The sequence below is a fragment of the Enhydra lutris genome, unplaced genomic scaffold (genome assembly GCF_002288905.1).
Source record: "Enhydra lutris kenyoni isolate GAN:26980312 unplaced genomic scaffold, ASM228890v2 scaffoldscaffold31, whole genome shotgun sequence".
Classification (NCBI taxonomy): domain Eukaryota; kingdom Metazoa; phylum Chordata; class Mammalia; order Carnivora; family Mustelidae; genus Enhydra; species Enhydra lutris.
The window spans coordinates 7,341,429-7,357,587 of record NW_019154115.1 but is presented as its reverse complement, the minus strand read 5'-3'; the positions used below and the strand labels follow the sequence as shown (position 1 = coordinate 7,357,587).

The window sequence follows — 16,159 nt, the reverse complement described above, 5'->3', positions numbered from 1 at the left end:
ACAGGAGATATTTCTGTCACAAGGCAGGAAAAAGCGTAATGTCTCTGAGCATGAAAATAGGCACCATGGGGTTGAGGTAAGAATGGGAAGCAGGTGTCTCAGCGAGGCTCCACAGGGCTCCGGGGTGGGACCCACCTCTTGGACTCTCCAAGGGACCCCGATGTTGAAAAGGCCATAAGTACCACGGATGAGGCAGTGCGCCATTAGGGCCCACCTGCTGACTTAGAAAGTGCTGGAAGGGGAGTTGACGGAGAGCTCCAAGCACCCGCACCGCTTAGGTTTCAGAGAGCACAGCACCACGTGCCAGGGTTCCCAAGCAGGGATCCTCGGTTTAAGGCGTTGCTAAAGGACAACCGTGACTTGGCCCCAGGGCCCCACGTGGATGCGCTCTGTGGAAGGTGGGGTGATGACTACGCCCGCTGGCAGCACGGCGGGGTGGGTGGGGGAGGGTGGTACCCGGGAGCCCCTGGCCCCACCGCTCCCCCCCTCCCTGACCCGCTCCCCTGCTGCAGCGTGGGGGCGGGGCTGTTATCTGCTCCCCAGGAAGCCCGCCTGCCTGTTGGCCACGCGGGTGCAGGAGGCGCAGCAGGCGGTCTTGTAGTAGTTGTAGACGCAGAGTCGCGCCTGGACCACCACGTTGCAGTTGTAGTACCTGTCCTTGCAGTTTTCATCTGCAGCAACAGAGAACAGAAAAGACCCTCTGAGCACAGCGCCAACAGGGGCCCGTGGGCGGAAAAGGGGCGTGGGATGCGGTTTCCGTCCTGGTCCTGCTTTATTACCTATGGGAGGTGGAGGCTGGGCCAAGAGCCGCCCTTTTACTTGTCTTTTAAACATGGTGACAGGATTAAGTATAGAGAATATAATTCAATGCTCGCTGCTCACCCGCATAGACGCAATTCCCAGAGTTGGGTCGGTGACCCCCTCGCCTTTTCTCTTCACTCGCAACGTAATCAAGCCCCACGTGGGGTGTTTATTATCCCCAATCCTGTCTTTATACCTGAACTGTAAACGTTGGTACCCTAATCACTAAGTGGCATTTCAACTTTAGAAAAAAATATTTTTTTTTATGCAGATTGTATATATTCCTTGGCAACATTGACTTGGTGTGATTTGTTCACGTTTATGGACTGCTCTAGGGGGAGTTCATTTTCATCACTGAATGGTACCCATCGTACATTCCACAACTTAAGGATCCATTTCCCACCCACACGACAGTTTAGCTGTTTTTAGTTCTTTACGATTGCCAACGTTGCCCCTTTGCACAGCCGTTACACATGCCCCCTCTCTGGGTCTTGCTTGGGTGTTAGGTACATAGACAACCCTACTGTCTCTCACCGGATTGCTCTCTGAAGGGGGTGGGTGCAACTATTCATATTTTTGTCAGTGGTACAGAATGCTTTTGCTTTTCTTTTGCTTATGCTGCATGTTTTACTTTTTTGGCACACATCATCACATGTATATTTGCCACCTGAGTTTCCTTTTTGGCAAATTGATTTTCCTATCCTTTGACCCCTTGCTAATTTAGTTGACTTAAAACAAATGATTCTTGGAAATTCTTGACATGTAATGGTCCTGATCCCCAACACGTTAGATGTGTTGCAGATATCTTCTCCACACCTGTGGCTTTTCTTTGCTTCAGTGTTACTTGTTTAATAGAGTTTATTTTTAATATAATAGATGTTATAATAATATTTTTCTTGGTGGTTTGGTACTTGGTTTCTCATTTACGAAATCCTTCCCTACACTAATATGCCTATTTCCCCATATTCTCTTCTAAAAGTTAAAAAGAATTTCTCTTCACATCACCAGGAATTGATGTGTGTGTGTGTGTGTGTGTGTGTGTGTGTGTGTGTGTGTGTGTTGATAAGTAGGAATTCAATCTGGTTTTTTCCTATACAGATAAACAATCATCTCATCACCACTCACTGAATGTTCACGTTTCCTCCCCAGACTCATACTGTTAACCTTGACCATGTATCATATACCATACCATGCTCAGATTTATTTGTGGGCACTCTGTTCTGTTCCATTGGTTTGTCTATCTTTGTGCAATATGTCCTGATACATGAAGGATACATTTCCCAACATTGTTCTTTATCAAAATTACCTTGGCCATTATTGGGTCTTTGCCCATGATCTTCTATGTAAACTTCAGACACAATCTGTCTGATTTTTCAATGGAAAGCCCTGTCTAGATTTTGATTAACATAGCTTGAATTTACAGACTAACTTGGAAAGTAACCAAATTTTATCTGCTTGCTTCTTGACATTACTGACAAATATACTGAATACATTTATGTATCATAACATTCAGCTTTACCACATTCTTTTTAGGACATCAATTCTATCCTGTGTACAGTAACATAACTAACCATTTCCTTCTACTGGTAGAAATGTAACTGCTTCCAATTTTTATGAGTTACAAGAAATTCTACCGTTCATTCATTTATTAATTCTACACGATTTACTGAGCCCTATTTTATAGAAAAGTTTTCTAGTCTTATGGAAAAACACAGACTGCCCTTATTTTTAAAATTTGCCCTTTTATTTACTAGTGAGGCTGGTTACCAGCTCAGCCTCTTCCATAATGTTTGTTTCCATCCTTCATTCTTTACAACACTGGACGGCTTGTCTTTTTGGTTCACAGCAAGACTGAGGGGAAGGTACAGAGGAACAGTGGTTCTTTTTGTTTCCTTTTTTAAACTAATTTGAGTGAGTTCTATGTATATCAGGGATTTTTTTTTTTTAAGAGAATCTATCTTTTTTTTTTTTTAAGATTTTATTTGTTTATTTGACAGACAGAGATCACAAGTAGGTAGAGAGGCAGGCAGAGAGAGAGGAGGAAGCAGGCTCCCTGCTGAGCAGAGAGCTCGATGCGCGGCTCGATCCTAGGACCTGGGATCATGACCTGAGCCGAAGGCAGAGGCTTTAACCCACTGAGCCACCCAGGCGCCCCCTATATCAGGGATTTAACTCAGCTTGAATGGCATTTATTTGATTCTAAGATACTATCAATTGTAAGATGATTTAGTAATGTCTCTTTGGAATTACATGAAAGATTATAAAAATGTATGTAGATTAAAAAAAACTGATAACAGTCTGATTTTCTTCTTTAGCATTATAATCAAATGTGCACCTGAGCCCTGGTCGCTTTCTGAGTCCCTACAGATTCTTGCTGGGAGCAACTGTCTGGGATACACTTTGCGCTTTTAACTCCCACTCTCAGCCTAGACATTTTTAGTACCTTTCGCTCTAATGGTATAAACCTAAAGCATACCAAACAATACCAAGGTTTTGCTTACATTTTCTATTTTGTTAATCCCATTGTTTCCCTTTTTTCCTTAATTGACTTTTCTGTAGGTGGAAGCTAAGTAGTTTCTTTCCTTCTCCTAGAGAAGACACCATAGACAAACGGAGAAGACAGAAGCAGACTCATAAACAATTTCTCTCACGTCATATTAGTTAGAAAACTGGGGGAGATGTTTGCCAGCTGAGTGATGGCTCTTCAGAACACAGGAGCTGGTTATACTAATCACTCCTAGCTCTGCAAATTGTACAATCAATTCTAAGGTTCTGGTAATTTTGACTGTCTTTAATTATCTTGCCCTGGCCAGAGGCGAAGAGACGACTTTATATATGTTTCTTTCCAGTGTTGCATTACAGTGTACCCTTCTAAAAACAATTTACATAACAATTGGGATCCACATTTAAATCAAGTTCTAATTATTGGTGCCAATGTAAATAAGTCAATGGAGGGGACATCTAGATGGAACACGTCTGTGTGCATGAATGGTAACTTCTCTATTTCTTCCTCCTGGCTCCCGGCTGGACGTTTTCTTCTTATATTGATTGTATCACATTCCAATAATGTATGTTTCACATTTTTCTCACAATTATTGCTCATTCTCCCTCTCTTTTGCTTTCTTCTTTTCTTCCAACTTGGGTTATGATGTGTCTGATGGTTAATTTTATGTATCAACTTTACCGGGGATGGAGAACCCAGATGATACATGATTTCCCGGTGCGTCTGGGAGGGTGCTTCTGGATGGGGTCAGCATTTGAACTGATGGGCCCAGTAAAACAGGTGGCCCTCCCCAGGGGAGATGGGCCTCACTCACTGAGGGCCTGAACAGTACATCAAACAGAGGAAGGAGGAATTTGCCCCTTTCCTGCCTCAGGCTTGAGCTGTACATTTCATGTCATCTTCTCCTGCCCCTGGGGCTGAAATTTACACCATCAGCTCCCCTGGTTCTCAGGCCTTGGAGACTCAGATTGAATTACACCAGCAGGTTTCCTGAGTCTCTAGCTCATGACTGGTAGGTTGTGGGACTGCTCTGCTTCCATGTTCGTGTGAACCAATTTGTCATAATTCATTATCTATCTATATAATAAATTATGACAAATTGGTCATTATCTATCTATCTACCTACTCACTTATCCATCCACCCATCCATTCTAGAGAACCTTGACTAATACAATGTACTTAACAGGACAAAAGTTTTTAATTTATTATGTTATGTTTTTACATTCAGCAATAAGGCCTCTGAGTTTTGTGTCTAGCTTACGAAGCCTTAACTAACCCCAAGATATATATTTTTCTGGTATTTTTACAGTGTGTTTTCTACGCAAGAGTCTTTAATCCTTTAGGCATTTATGTTTATATATGGCATAAAGCAAGATTTAGTGTTTTGCTTTGTTTTTTTTTCAAATAGATCTTTGAATCTATTCAAAGAGGGAAGTCTCTCCTCTCCCCAATTCCTTACCATTAGGCTTTTATTAGGCACCTGGGTGGCTCAGTTGGTTAAGCCTCTGCCTTTGGCTCAGGTTATGATTCCAGAGTTCTGGGATCAATCCCCACCCACATCAGGTTCTCTGGTCAGCGAGGAGTTTGTTTCTCCCTCTATGTCTGCCCCTCCCCACTGCTCGTGTATGTACATTCTCTTACTCTCTCAAATAAATAAAATTTTAAAAATTAGGCCTTTGTCATACTTCACTTCCCTTGTATAAAAGAATTCTGTATTGTAACACTCATACCCCTGTCTCTTCCTGACTCAGTATGTAGTTTTAATTTCTGTATTTTATAATGTGTTCAAGTATATGTTAAGGCAATATATTTAAGCATTTTATATGTTGAGCCTCATGAGCCTTCTTTTATCCTCTTTACAGAATTTTTTAAAGAAAGATTTTATTTTTTAAGTAATCTCTAAACCCAACATGGGGATTGAACTCATGACCCCAAGATCAAGAGGTGCATGGTCCACAGACGGAGCCAGCAGGTGCCCCCTCTTTACAGTACTGAGTGTTCCCATCCATGAATATTAGTCCCTCTATCCATTCACATTTCTTATTATGTTCTATACCAAGTTTTTCTTATTTTAAATTATTATTTAACATTTTTCTTCTAAATAGGTTTAGACCTTTCTTACTAATTTTCTTCCTTCCACTGTTCTGCACCTACAATTAAAAGTCGAAATCTCACTACTTCAGCCTTAAAGATAATGGAACCCAATCTCTGAAATCATTACCACTTTAATCAATTTGCGCTTAAGTTTGGAGGGTGGCTTGGATCACCACCCAGAACAGTCATCTTAAACTATGAAACTTATCACACTGAGAGTATTTTGACCCCTGGAACCCCGTGACTGTGCACAAGGTCACGGAGAGACCCAGATGGGCTTGGCATTTTCATACCAGGGAACCCGCTGGGGTTTAAGGAGGATGTACCTTCTCTCCGAGATAGGAACCCCTACTTACCAACTTCAGGGACACAGTCCTGAGGGTTACAAGATTCCTTCTCTTCTGGTTTCAACTGCAGGTCACAGAGGTTGCTTATGGTCATGTCATCTGACAGGCAGCGCACTTCGCGGACCCGGAAGCCACCCTGGCAGCTCTTGGAGCACTGTACGGTGACAAAAGGAGAGAGGTGGGGCTTTGGCCGTCCATTCGCTCGGCACACTGGAGCGGCACATACTGGGAAATTTCAAACATCTTCACAAGCAGACTAAATACTAAAACAAACTCTCACGCATCAACCAGCGTCAACAACCATCAAGTCACGGCCAGTTGTGTCCCATCTATACCCCAACTGAATCCACTCCACTCCACTCCACTCCTGTTTTGAGGCAAATCTAGACAACACATCACTTCTTCTATCACATTTCAGTTTGCCACTCTAAAAGACAAAACTCTTAAAAAGTTACCACAACAGTATTATTACACCTGGAAATTAATAATAGGTTTTCAAAATTACCTTCAAAATTACATTATCTTCAAAATTATCTTTGGATTATCTTTTAATCATATCAAAAATTATCTTTTGATAGCTTCAAAAAAATCAAGTTATCTTCAAAAATACATTCAGAGTTCCCACTTCCACATCTCCTGTGAATCTCAAGTTTTTAATACTTTTTTTGTCTCGTTTTGTTTTGTAAATCAGGATCTACATCAGGTCCGCACATTGCAGCTGGTCAACAGACCTTTTAGGACTCTTTTGAATCCACAGGTTCACCCCCTTTGCCTCCCTCCCCCCACCCTGCATTATACTTTCTTGTCAGGAGGAACGGAGTCACCTGTCCCGTAGTTTCCCACAGTCGGGATTTTGCTGACGGCATCTGCACTGTACAGTTTAACATCATTCTCTGTCCCCTGCATTTCCTGTAAATTGGAAGTTGGGTGTAGAAGAGGCCCTAACAGGTGCAGATTTGGTTTTGTCTGCTTCATTGGATGCATGTGGTTATCTCTGTTTTGGGGCTGTCTGCAGCCACTTATGCGTCGTGTCTAGATCCATTATTTCACTTGTAGTTGAAGAATGGTGGCAAAACTCTATCATTGCTGCTTCTTTTATTAGCTAGGAAATTAATATCCTCCCGGCCCCTATCCCTACCTAGATTTGCTCTTTGGTACACCCAGTGGTGCAAGTTATTTAGGAAAGACAGGGTAAATGCTTGATTACTTTCCTTTATTTCCCAGTCTTCAGAACAATGAGATAGTTTCCCTAATGGAGGATCCTCTAATTGATTTTATTATCATACACTTATTATAAATGGATGGGTTTAAACACATAGGATGTATTTCATTCAATCTATGGCAATTACTATCTTTACTGATGTTCACTGATGTCTCCTCAGTGGCTAGTCTGAGACCCTAAAACTTGGTTCTTGAGTCCTTTGGGCAAAAGCTAAATTGTCTGTGAGAACTTCTTGCTGCCTGGAGTAAAAAGATACTCTAATCTAATTTGTATGTATATGGTCCCAAACCTGGAATCAGCTCTTTGGCTGATAGACATGCCCTTCGCTACTGGGTTAGCCATTGTTTCTAGGCGCTTTCAATGGGTAAATGGGTAAAACTGGGAAATAGTTTGTTTGTTGTTTTTTTTTTTTTAAGGATAATTTGTGAGTTCATACTGATGTTTCTAATTCAAATTCAGAAAAACAGGATTTTCATTTAAATCTCTTCTATCTCACCTGTATCTGCATTCTCCTAATTTGGGAATCCTATTTCTCATGGATACTGGGGAAAATGGAAAGATACTACCATATTATCATATAAACTATTATATATATATTATCATAAAGTAAATTACTTATTTACTTTATCACACACTATCCACCCAACTGTCTCCAATTATAATTACAACACTCTCACTACAAATATGATCCCTGCAAACAGTGTCAACATTTTCTGACAATTCTCTTGGTCCGTAGGGATGGACAGTCAAATTACTGTTTTTTTGTTTGTTTGTTTTGCTTTTGTTTTTGTTTTTTTTTTTCAGTCGGCTCCACTACTGGAACCCAACCAGTAGCCTGGGTGTGGAGCCCAACCAGAGGTTTGAACTCATGACCCTGAGATCAAGACCTGAGCTGAGATCAAGATTTGGATGCCTAACAGGCTGAGACACCCAGGTGCCCCAAAGCAATGCATTTTAAAGCCACCTGGCAATCGTGCCCATGTTGTCAACTGGATATGTGTTTAGGTTAATTTGTTTCACTATATTTTCCATTTTTAGGGGTTGCTTTTCTCAAATTTAATTTTTAGAATTATCTAAATAAAAGTTTACTTGGCTTGAAACTCAAATTTATAAAACGAGGCATATTCAAGAGATCTCACTTCCATCACTGTCTATGCTGTTGTCATAATCATTTATTTCATATTTTCTGTAGTGTATTTTTTTTTCAATTTACATACAGAAAAAGCCACTTTTTGTGGTGGCGCACAGTTCTTTTTCGACAAGTTCACTGAATTGTGTATTTCCTGCTGCAAATAAGATCCAAGAGTTTCGTCAAACATGCAGATCCTCTTGTGGTGCCCCTCTGTAGTGAGACGCATCCCACCCCACCCTCTGGCCATCACCGATGTGGTCTCTGCCCATGGGGTGGCCTCTTTTTCAGAATATATGAATGGGATCATACCATATGTAGCTTTGGGGTCTTTCTCTCACTTAGTAAAGTGCATATGAAGTTCGACCATGTCAGCTCATTTCCTCTTGTTGCTGAGTGCTCTCCTGTGGTTGGGGGTGTACCACAGTTTGTTTACCCACCAACCTGCGGAGGCACATCTGGATTATTTCCAGTCAGGTGTTTTGGGAGTTCCTCTCTTCTGACTTGGCCTGGTGAACTCTGGCCCTTTCTACACCCTCTAAACTGAAAGGCAAAATAATATAGTGATCTGTTCTGCATTCTCAAAAGCTGTGGCCAACATCAAAATGATTGAATTCCATTTCCCAGAAGTCGACAAAACACGTTTCAAACTCAACACCTGCTTTGTTCCCATTTGCCTCTGAGGTGTGGTTTACCCTGTGCCCAAAGGCTGTTATCATTAGAGCAGACATACAGCTTTTATAAATATATTTCATAAGCAAAATCCTCTTTATCCCCTTTGCATGATTCTGAGGAAGGCTTTGGCCTCTATTCTGGCCTCACCTACGGGCCCTGCTGGATGATCCTCAGGGACAAAAGGCAGAATGAACCTTCTGCCGCCCCCTCACGTGTCCTCTCATTGTATCACCAGCAGTGATGCCTTAGGCAGTTTTCTATCTCAGGAATTTTTTGGAAAAAGATTTTTTTATTCCTGTTTGCATCCTTTCCCATTGTGTTCCTTAATTACCTACTTCCCTAATTTTGTTCCTTAATTAGCTCTTTCTCTGTCTCCTCATTTACAGATTACCCTCCCTTTTCACAGAAAATATTTCAGGGGTCTTAAGAAATATCTAATGGTTTGTAAGATTTAAGGAAAAAGAGGTAAGACTAGTGGAGCAAAAAAGAAGGTAAAAATAAGAAAGAGAGGGAAAAGCCGGGGCACACTGGCATACAAAATCCACTCTGTAAGGTCTGATAAACTCTCTCCTAGAGATGGGCCCCAATTTTGGTTCTGAGTTTCCAAGGGGCCAATTCAAAGAGAAAAACAGGATCAGTCCCATAATCTACAATCTATAATGTCTACAGGATTAGGAAAAAAGTACACACACACACACACAGGTCTCCGAGGCCTGACAGAAATTCCTTCAGTGAGTTTTTTGAGACCGCCGCACGACGCAGTCTTCCCAAGAGCATCCTTGGATCCCTTCAGCCATTATCTGCTGCAACAGCATTTCTCAAAATGCAGCCCAAGGACACCGGCATCCAAGGGACCTCAAGAGCTTGTTAAAAATGCAAATTCCTCAGCTAGAGTGGACCCTGAACTCGTCTTTTCAAACAAGAGCCCAGTTGATTCTTACGCACACTGAGGCTGAGATTCATGGCTTCATGGTCTCTACAGTTTAGAGATCAAGATGGTCCTAACCTCCCAACAAGCAGGCTGTGTTCAGAGGTGCCCTGAAAGTGACAGTCTAGAGTGGGTCACTCTGGCACATAGTAGGTGCTCTGGCTGTCTCTGGGAGGAAAGCAGATGAATGATGTACTAAGGCAAGCTCTATTGAGAACACCATGACTTACCATGCTCCATTCTGTGTTAAACCATTTGGCCCCACAAGGCTTGAGGTGGCACGATTGCTGGCTGGGGGGTTTCTCCAGGAAGGAACACTCATAGGGGTCCAGTACTTCAAAGATGTCCGCATTCTTCCTAACACAAATCACCTCCCTCTGTTGGGTCCCACTCCCACACTCGATGGAACACTGGAGAAACATCAGAAAAGGATGCATGTCACATGATGGAAAGGGGACAAGAACATCAAGGGATGTTTATGAGGGCTTTTTATCATCAATTCAGTCAGGACAAGCCCAGGGACACCTGGAAAATGTTACTGGATAAGATGTCACAAGAGGATGCCAGTTTTCCTAAGAGCTCTGTGTCAGGAATGGAGAGTGGGTGCCCTGAGTTATCACAGTGCCAGGATGCTGGTCAGTGAGATCATGGTACCCTCTGTGGGAGACTGACATAATTTCTTTCAGACCACCTCTTTAGACGCCCCCTTGTCCTGGCACACAGAGAGGGACACATCAGCCTATCAATCTGGTTCTTTTCCAGTAGATTCTGAAACTTCTCACTGTAAAACAATGAACTATCATTCTGGTTGATCTGCAAATGAATTAATCTCTCAGAGCCCACACACTTGTGGACGAGGGGCTATATTAAAATTCTTTGGGACACCCACAGCTGGGAGGATCCCAGAGTGGGGACAATTTCCCCTATGGTGAGTCCTCCCCTCCCAACAGGTGGCCGGCAGGAAGCCTTTGACTGTGGAGTCCAAGCCTCTCCCTTCCCAGCTTGGTGGGAAGCTTGGAAGTATAGTCACACAAAGAGGGTGGTCAGACAATTACACGTGTTGGCGTGTTTTGTTAGTTTACAGAAACATGATGTGTATAACTTCTCACAAATTATTCTGTTTAATATCGATTACTTTGCAATATGTTTCCTGTTCATGTCTGGTTTACTCTTAATACTTTATGATTACAACATTTTAAAGCTGTGATCCAGTATTTCTAGAAATCTTAAATAATCTACTATCTTTACAAAAGCCTCTAACAATTTCTTTAGTTGAAACCCTTAACATTAGCTTTGCGGTCCATAGACAGGAACACTGTCAAATCAAAACAGGGAAAAAACCACACATATCTAAGAAGGAAAAGGTAAACCCCAAACCAATAGACTATGGTCTATTAGTCACACAGGACTTAATAAGCATCCCTGCAGCAATTTCCACTTGGTGCCCTTTTTGGAAGGCGGGGTCTTCATAAGACATCTGGAGAACAAGTCTTCTTGGTTTGTTTTTCTTTTCTTCCAAGTGAGTTAGTGATTGATTTGGGGGTGTATTCATGTTTTGTCCTTTTCTTCCAAAAGTTGTGGACATGACAGCACTGAGGTAGGAGAGGGGTGACCGGCCACCAGGAAAAGGCCTGGCCTCCCCTGCAGCGGGGGTGAGAGTGTGTACTAAGGATCCAGGGGGCAGCAGGGGGAGAATGGGAGACGTGGAAACTAGTCCAGACATCGTCATTAAATAGCTCTGCTTTTTTGGCCAAGATACTGCACTTTCCTACGTATCCACTATCTCACTTGCAAAATGGGGGTTTGGAAACCTGACATGAAAGACCCCTGACTGCTCTGGGGGTCTGTATCTGTACTGAGTGCTTGGCAGAATAGTAGACGACAAGCCTTGAACAAAACCTGAAGCTATTTTCTGCTATTTTGACAAACCCCTAAGAGATTAGGCAGTTAAGAGAGAATAAGCACATATCTCAGACTTCCACCCTAAATGCCCAGAAATGGCAGAATATGTGCACTAGGAACAAGTGAATGGATGTGTGGGTGGGGCGGGGGGATATGTGTGCATGAAATAGCATTTGAAAATGGGAAAGGGCATTCATCCCTGGTGGACCAGAAATTATGGGGAATATTTGAATGGTGAAAGGCAGATGGGATTAACTTGAAGGAGCACATCATAGTTCAAATGCAGAGAAGAGGCTGCCCAGCAGAGAGGAAGCAGTTCTAGAGCTTCAGGCACGAAGGAATACGAAGAACAGGAGGGAGGCCTTGGGATGGTGAGACAGTGATCAGCTGCTAAGGCACTGACCAGGAACAGCTGGGCTGGCCTGACTGGCAGGGGGACATAAAGGCATCTGCCCCTACTATCAAAGGGCAAAGAGAAGACATTTTCAGATGTTCAAGGGTTCAGAAACTTACCACTCGTGATCCTGTTACTGACTAGTGGTCTCTGATTAAATGAAAAAGAACCAGGAAGCAGACACAACCAGGAAAGACACAAAGCAGAAGAGTTTGCAAGAGCTATTGTTAATAAGGGATAAAGGGGCTTTGGGGGATGATGAAAATGTTCTGGAATTAGACAGTGGTGATGGTTGTTCAGTTTTGTGAATATACTAAACACCACTGCACTATAAACTTTAAAAAAGGTGAATTATATGTTATGTGAATAATATTACAAAAAAAAAAAACTTTGGAGGGGAGACAGCTATTTTAAAACCAAAATCAGTATTTTCTATAAAATTAATTAACATTAATATGGAGCTAGATTCAGATGATCTCAGCATCTTTTTGGAGATATTGTGGATTAAGAAAATGGAGGTAAGTAAATGAAGACTTAAGGCTTTTGGGGTAAAATGTGATTGCTGATAGCTTGACACAGATAGAAACATGAAAGTTTAAAACTCTGTGCTAAAAATTTGAGTGTTATCACAAAGTGAATAAAAATTGGATTTATAACTTCCAAAATGTTAACGGGGAAAAATGGAATTAAGGAAACCTGATCTGTGCACATGTGCAGAAAAGGAAAGAAGAAACAGACCAAGAAAGTTTCCTAATTAGAAACACAAATTAGGATGGCAGGGAAAAGTCCAAGCATGTAAGTGATTACAATAAATGTGAATGGTTAAAATCAAGAAACAGACTTGCAGATTGGGTAAAATTAAAGATAAAAACAGTCCTGCATGCAAAAGACATATCTTAAAAAATACATAAAAATTGACAAAGATATACCAGGTGAAAAATCAACAATGATAAATAACTATCATATAAATTTATCAGGTAAATATCTGATAAGTATCAAATATAACAAATATCAAAGAAAATATAGTTCATAGAATTTATAGAAGAAAAGTGTAGAAGACAGAGATGGTATTTAACAGACATAACTATTTCCACTGAGCAGTGGTAGCAATTACGTGTGTTTCTACATCTGAATAATTCCTGTAGTTGTATTCTGGTGGATCACTGATCCAAGATGAGAGTGGAAATATTTGCTCAGATGCCACTGAAAATAAATCCAGACCGACAGGCAGACAAGAGGGCTGCTCCCAATGGTCAAGACTGTGAAAGACCCCCCCAGAACAAAGACAGTCTACAAAGTGAAGTAAACCCAAAGTTGGCAGGGAAGAAAAGAAACAGCTGTGCATCAATTCAGGCACCAGTCTAGACACTGACAGAATATCTTAGGAGTAGTAGTTGGGCTACTTTGGTGCCAGATAGAGAAAAGACTCCTTAAAGTTGATAGGTCTCATTCTCTTGGGCTGGCTTTCTCTGCAAGCCTCAAGAAGGCCACTGCCAGCACCTGGGCTCACAACTTCCCAGGGAATCTCCTCCCTTGGGTCTACATCAAAAGTCCCAGGGAAGAGCTCTGCTAGGTATGGTTTGGGCTCCATGTCCACCCTGGATAGTTCACTGTCACCAGGCTTGTGGAGTGCTCCAGGTACCAACTACTAATCAAACCACATGGACGGAAGGAACATTTATTTTCACTCTAGTTCCAGTACATAAGCATGCCCTTTTTCATTTTCTTTGGGGATAACATCAAATTCCCAGGGTAGGGAGGGGACAGCAGGCTCCAACATCCCTATAAATCCAGAACTAAAACCTTGTCACATTCAGTCATGTTGTGACCCTTTGGGCAACTAGGCAATAAATTCCATGTTTTGAGTGTGAGCAGAAATGAACACTGCCGTCCCCCAGATTCGCATCACTCTCAGTTCTCTGAGCAAGCCTGGGGTCACCAGGAGGCCCGCAAGTGAAAAAGAGCCTGAATCCTGGTTCCTTCTCCTTTTCTGAGATTGGCAGACATTCAAATTGAATTGCACTGCTTCTCTTCACCATGTGGAAGCTGTCACAATTTCCCAGAGGACTCTTCCCTTTGCCTTGTTTCTGGGGATATTTGGTATAATACAGTTTACTCCGAATTACCTTTGGGATTTCGGGTCCTAGGTGTTTTGGTGCCAATAGTGATACGGAAACAGGTGGCAGACAAAATAATAAACATGGGGAACAGGGAACTAATACATATTAGTAGGTATTCTCATCCTCATGGTTGGATGGGGAAACAGACTCCAAGGGTCATGTTGCTTGCCCCAAACCAGAAGAACTCCAAAGAAGTAGAGCGGGGACCTGCTCTCAGGTATGTCTGACTCTGATACCCACTCGGGTAGCACTGGGAGTACTTAAATTCTTTTTCTTTTTGAATTTTCTATATTTTACAGTTTGTATTATAAAAACATTCAAGGAAATTTGAGAAGAAAACATTTCCCTGGGTTGTTCATTTAAAAACCCATTCTTCAAAGGGGCTGAGATAAAGTTCATATTATTTTCATGTTCTGGTTTTCACTTGCCACTGGATCGTGTGTACTTCCTACCTCTTCCGAATTATCACTGTTGTTGTTACATCATATTTTAATGAGTTAGGATACACCGTAATATCCCTCAGTGCCCTGCTGTCATGAACACCTCATTTAAAAAAACTTTTTTTTTTCTTCTGTTAATTATTTCCTTAAGATGAATCCCCAGAAGTGGAGTGACTGGTTAAGGCAAATGAACATTTTTATGGCTCTTGACTTTTATTGCCAAACTGCTTTCCAAGGGGGTTGTATCAGCTTACAAGGACGGGGCAGTCTATTTTTTTCAGGGCCTGTTTTTAGAGCTACTTAAAAGAAATCAAATTCTGTATGGAGCCAGAGGTCCTGATAATGTGTAAATCATGACCATCAGCCAAAAAGTCCTTGGAGAACAAGTCAGCCCTGAGAGCCAAATGCTAAGGGGCCCAAGAACTCAAAATACTAACAGCAATCAGAACAGGGCAGGAAGAGGGAACAATCTTTTCCACATTTTCTTAGGGGGGTGTATTCAATTTTGGAATGCCGAGGAAAAAAATCAGTTGATCAATGAAATTATTTTATTAAAGTTATTCTGTATGATCTGCTCTATGTGGGCAACAATCACAATTTTTCCTCTATCTGCTTCTATCCCCCCCCCTCAGTTTTATTGAGCTATAATCGCCAAGTAAAATTGTGATATATTTAAAATGTACAAATGATGATTCGATGTACATAGGCATTATGAAAGGATTCTTACAGTCAAGTTAATTCACATACCCGTCACCTCACATAATTGCCTCTTCTGTGTATATGTGAGAATGCTTACGTCCTGCTCTCTTAGCAAATTTCACTGAGCCAGTATGATCAGTTGTATCACCGTGTTATATGTTAGATCCTTAGAACGTAGTCATCTTATCACTGAACGTCTGTACCCTTTTACCAACCTCTCCCCATGCACCCACCTCCAGACCTGGCAACCACCATTCTGCATTTCCCTGAGTTTCATTTGTTTTTCAAATTCCACATATAAGTCATACCATGCAGTATCAGTCTTTTACTGTTTGGCCCATTTAACTTAGCATAAGGTCCTTCAGGTCTATCCATGTTGTCATGAAGGGCAGGATTTCCTTCCTTTTTATGGTTGAATAATATTCCATTGTATATATAAATATAATATATAATATAATATATAACATAATATAATATAATATATAATATACATAATGTGTATATGTATTTTATATATGTAGTATTATATACAACATATACACAATATATAATATACATATTTTATATAATATATACATATTATATATTATCATATATAATTATAATATAAATCATGTATTACATATGTGATATATAATACATAATTTTATATATCATATATTTGTATATTTTATAAAAATATATATTAATATATTATAACATATGTTTATAATATACATACAATATATTATATTAATATATATTTTATAAAATATATAAAATTATATAACCTATAAATACATATAATTATATATATAATTAATATAAAATTATATATTACATATAATTATTACATATTATTATATATTCCATTTTATATATAGACACAATATATATACATAATATATATCTACACACCACATCTT

The 16,159-nt window shown here is 40.8% G+C and overlaps 1 protein-coding gene across 1 annotated transcript in view; it reads right to left on the bottom strand.

Annotated features, from left to right (window-relative positions):
• Positions 1-487: 487 nt before the first annotated feature.
• Positions 488-16,159, bottom strand: part of LOC111153240 (thrombospondin type 1 domain containing 4) — a 199,085-nt gene continuing 183,413 nt past the window's right edge. The window contains exons 10-12 of the mRNA XM_022512144.1: positions 9,930-10,109; positions 5,755-5,899; positions 488-671 (exon numbers count right to left, since the gene is read on the bottom strand). Coding sequence (XP_022367852.1) covers positions 529-671; positions 5,755-5,899; positions 9,930-10,109 — 468 coding nt within the window. The 3' untranslated portion in view covers positions 488-528. The remainder of the gene's footprint in view (positions 672-5,754; positions 5,900-9,929; positions 10,110-16,159) is intronic.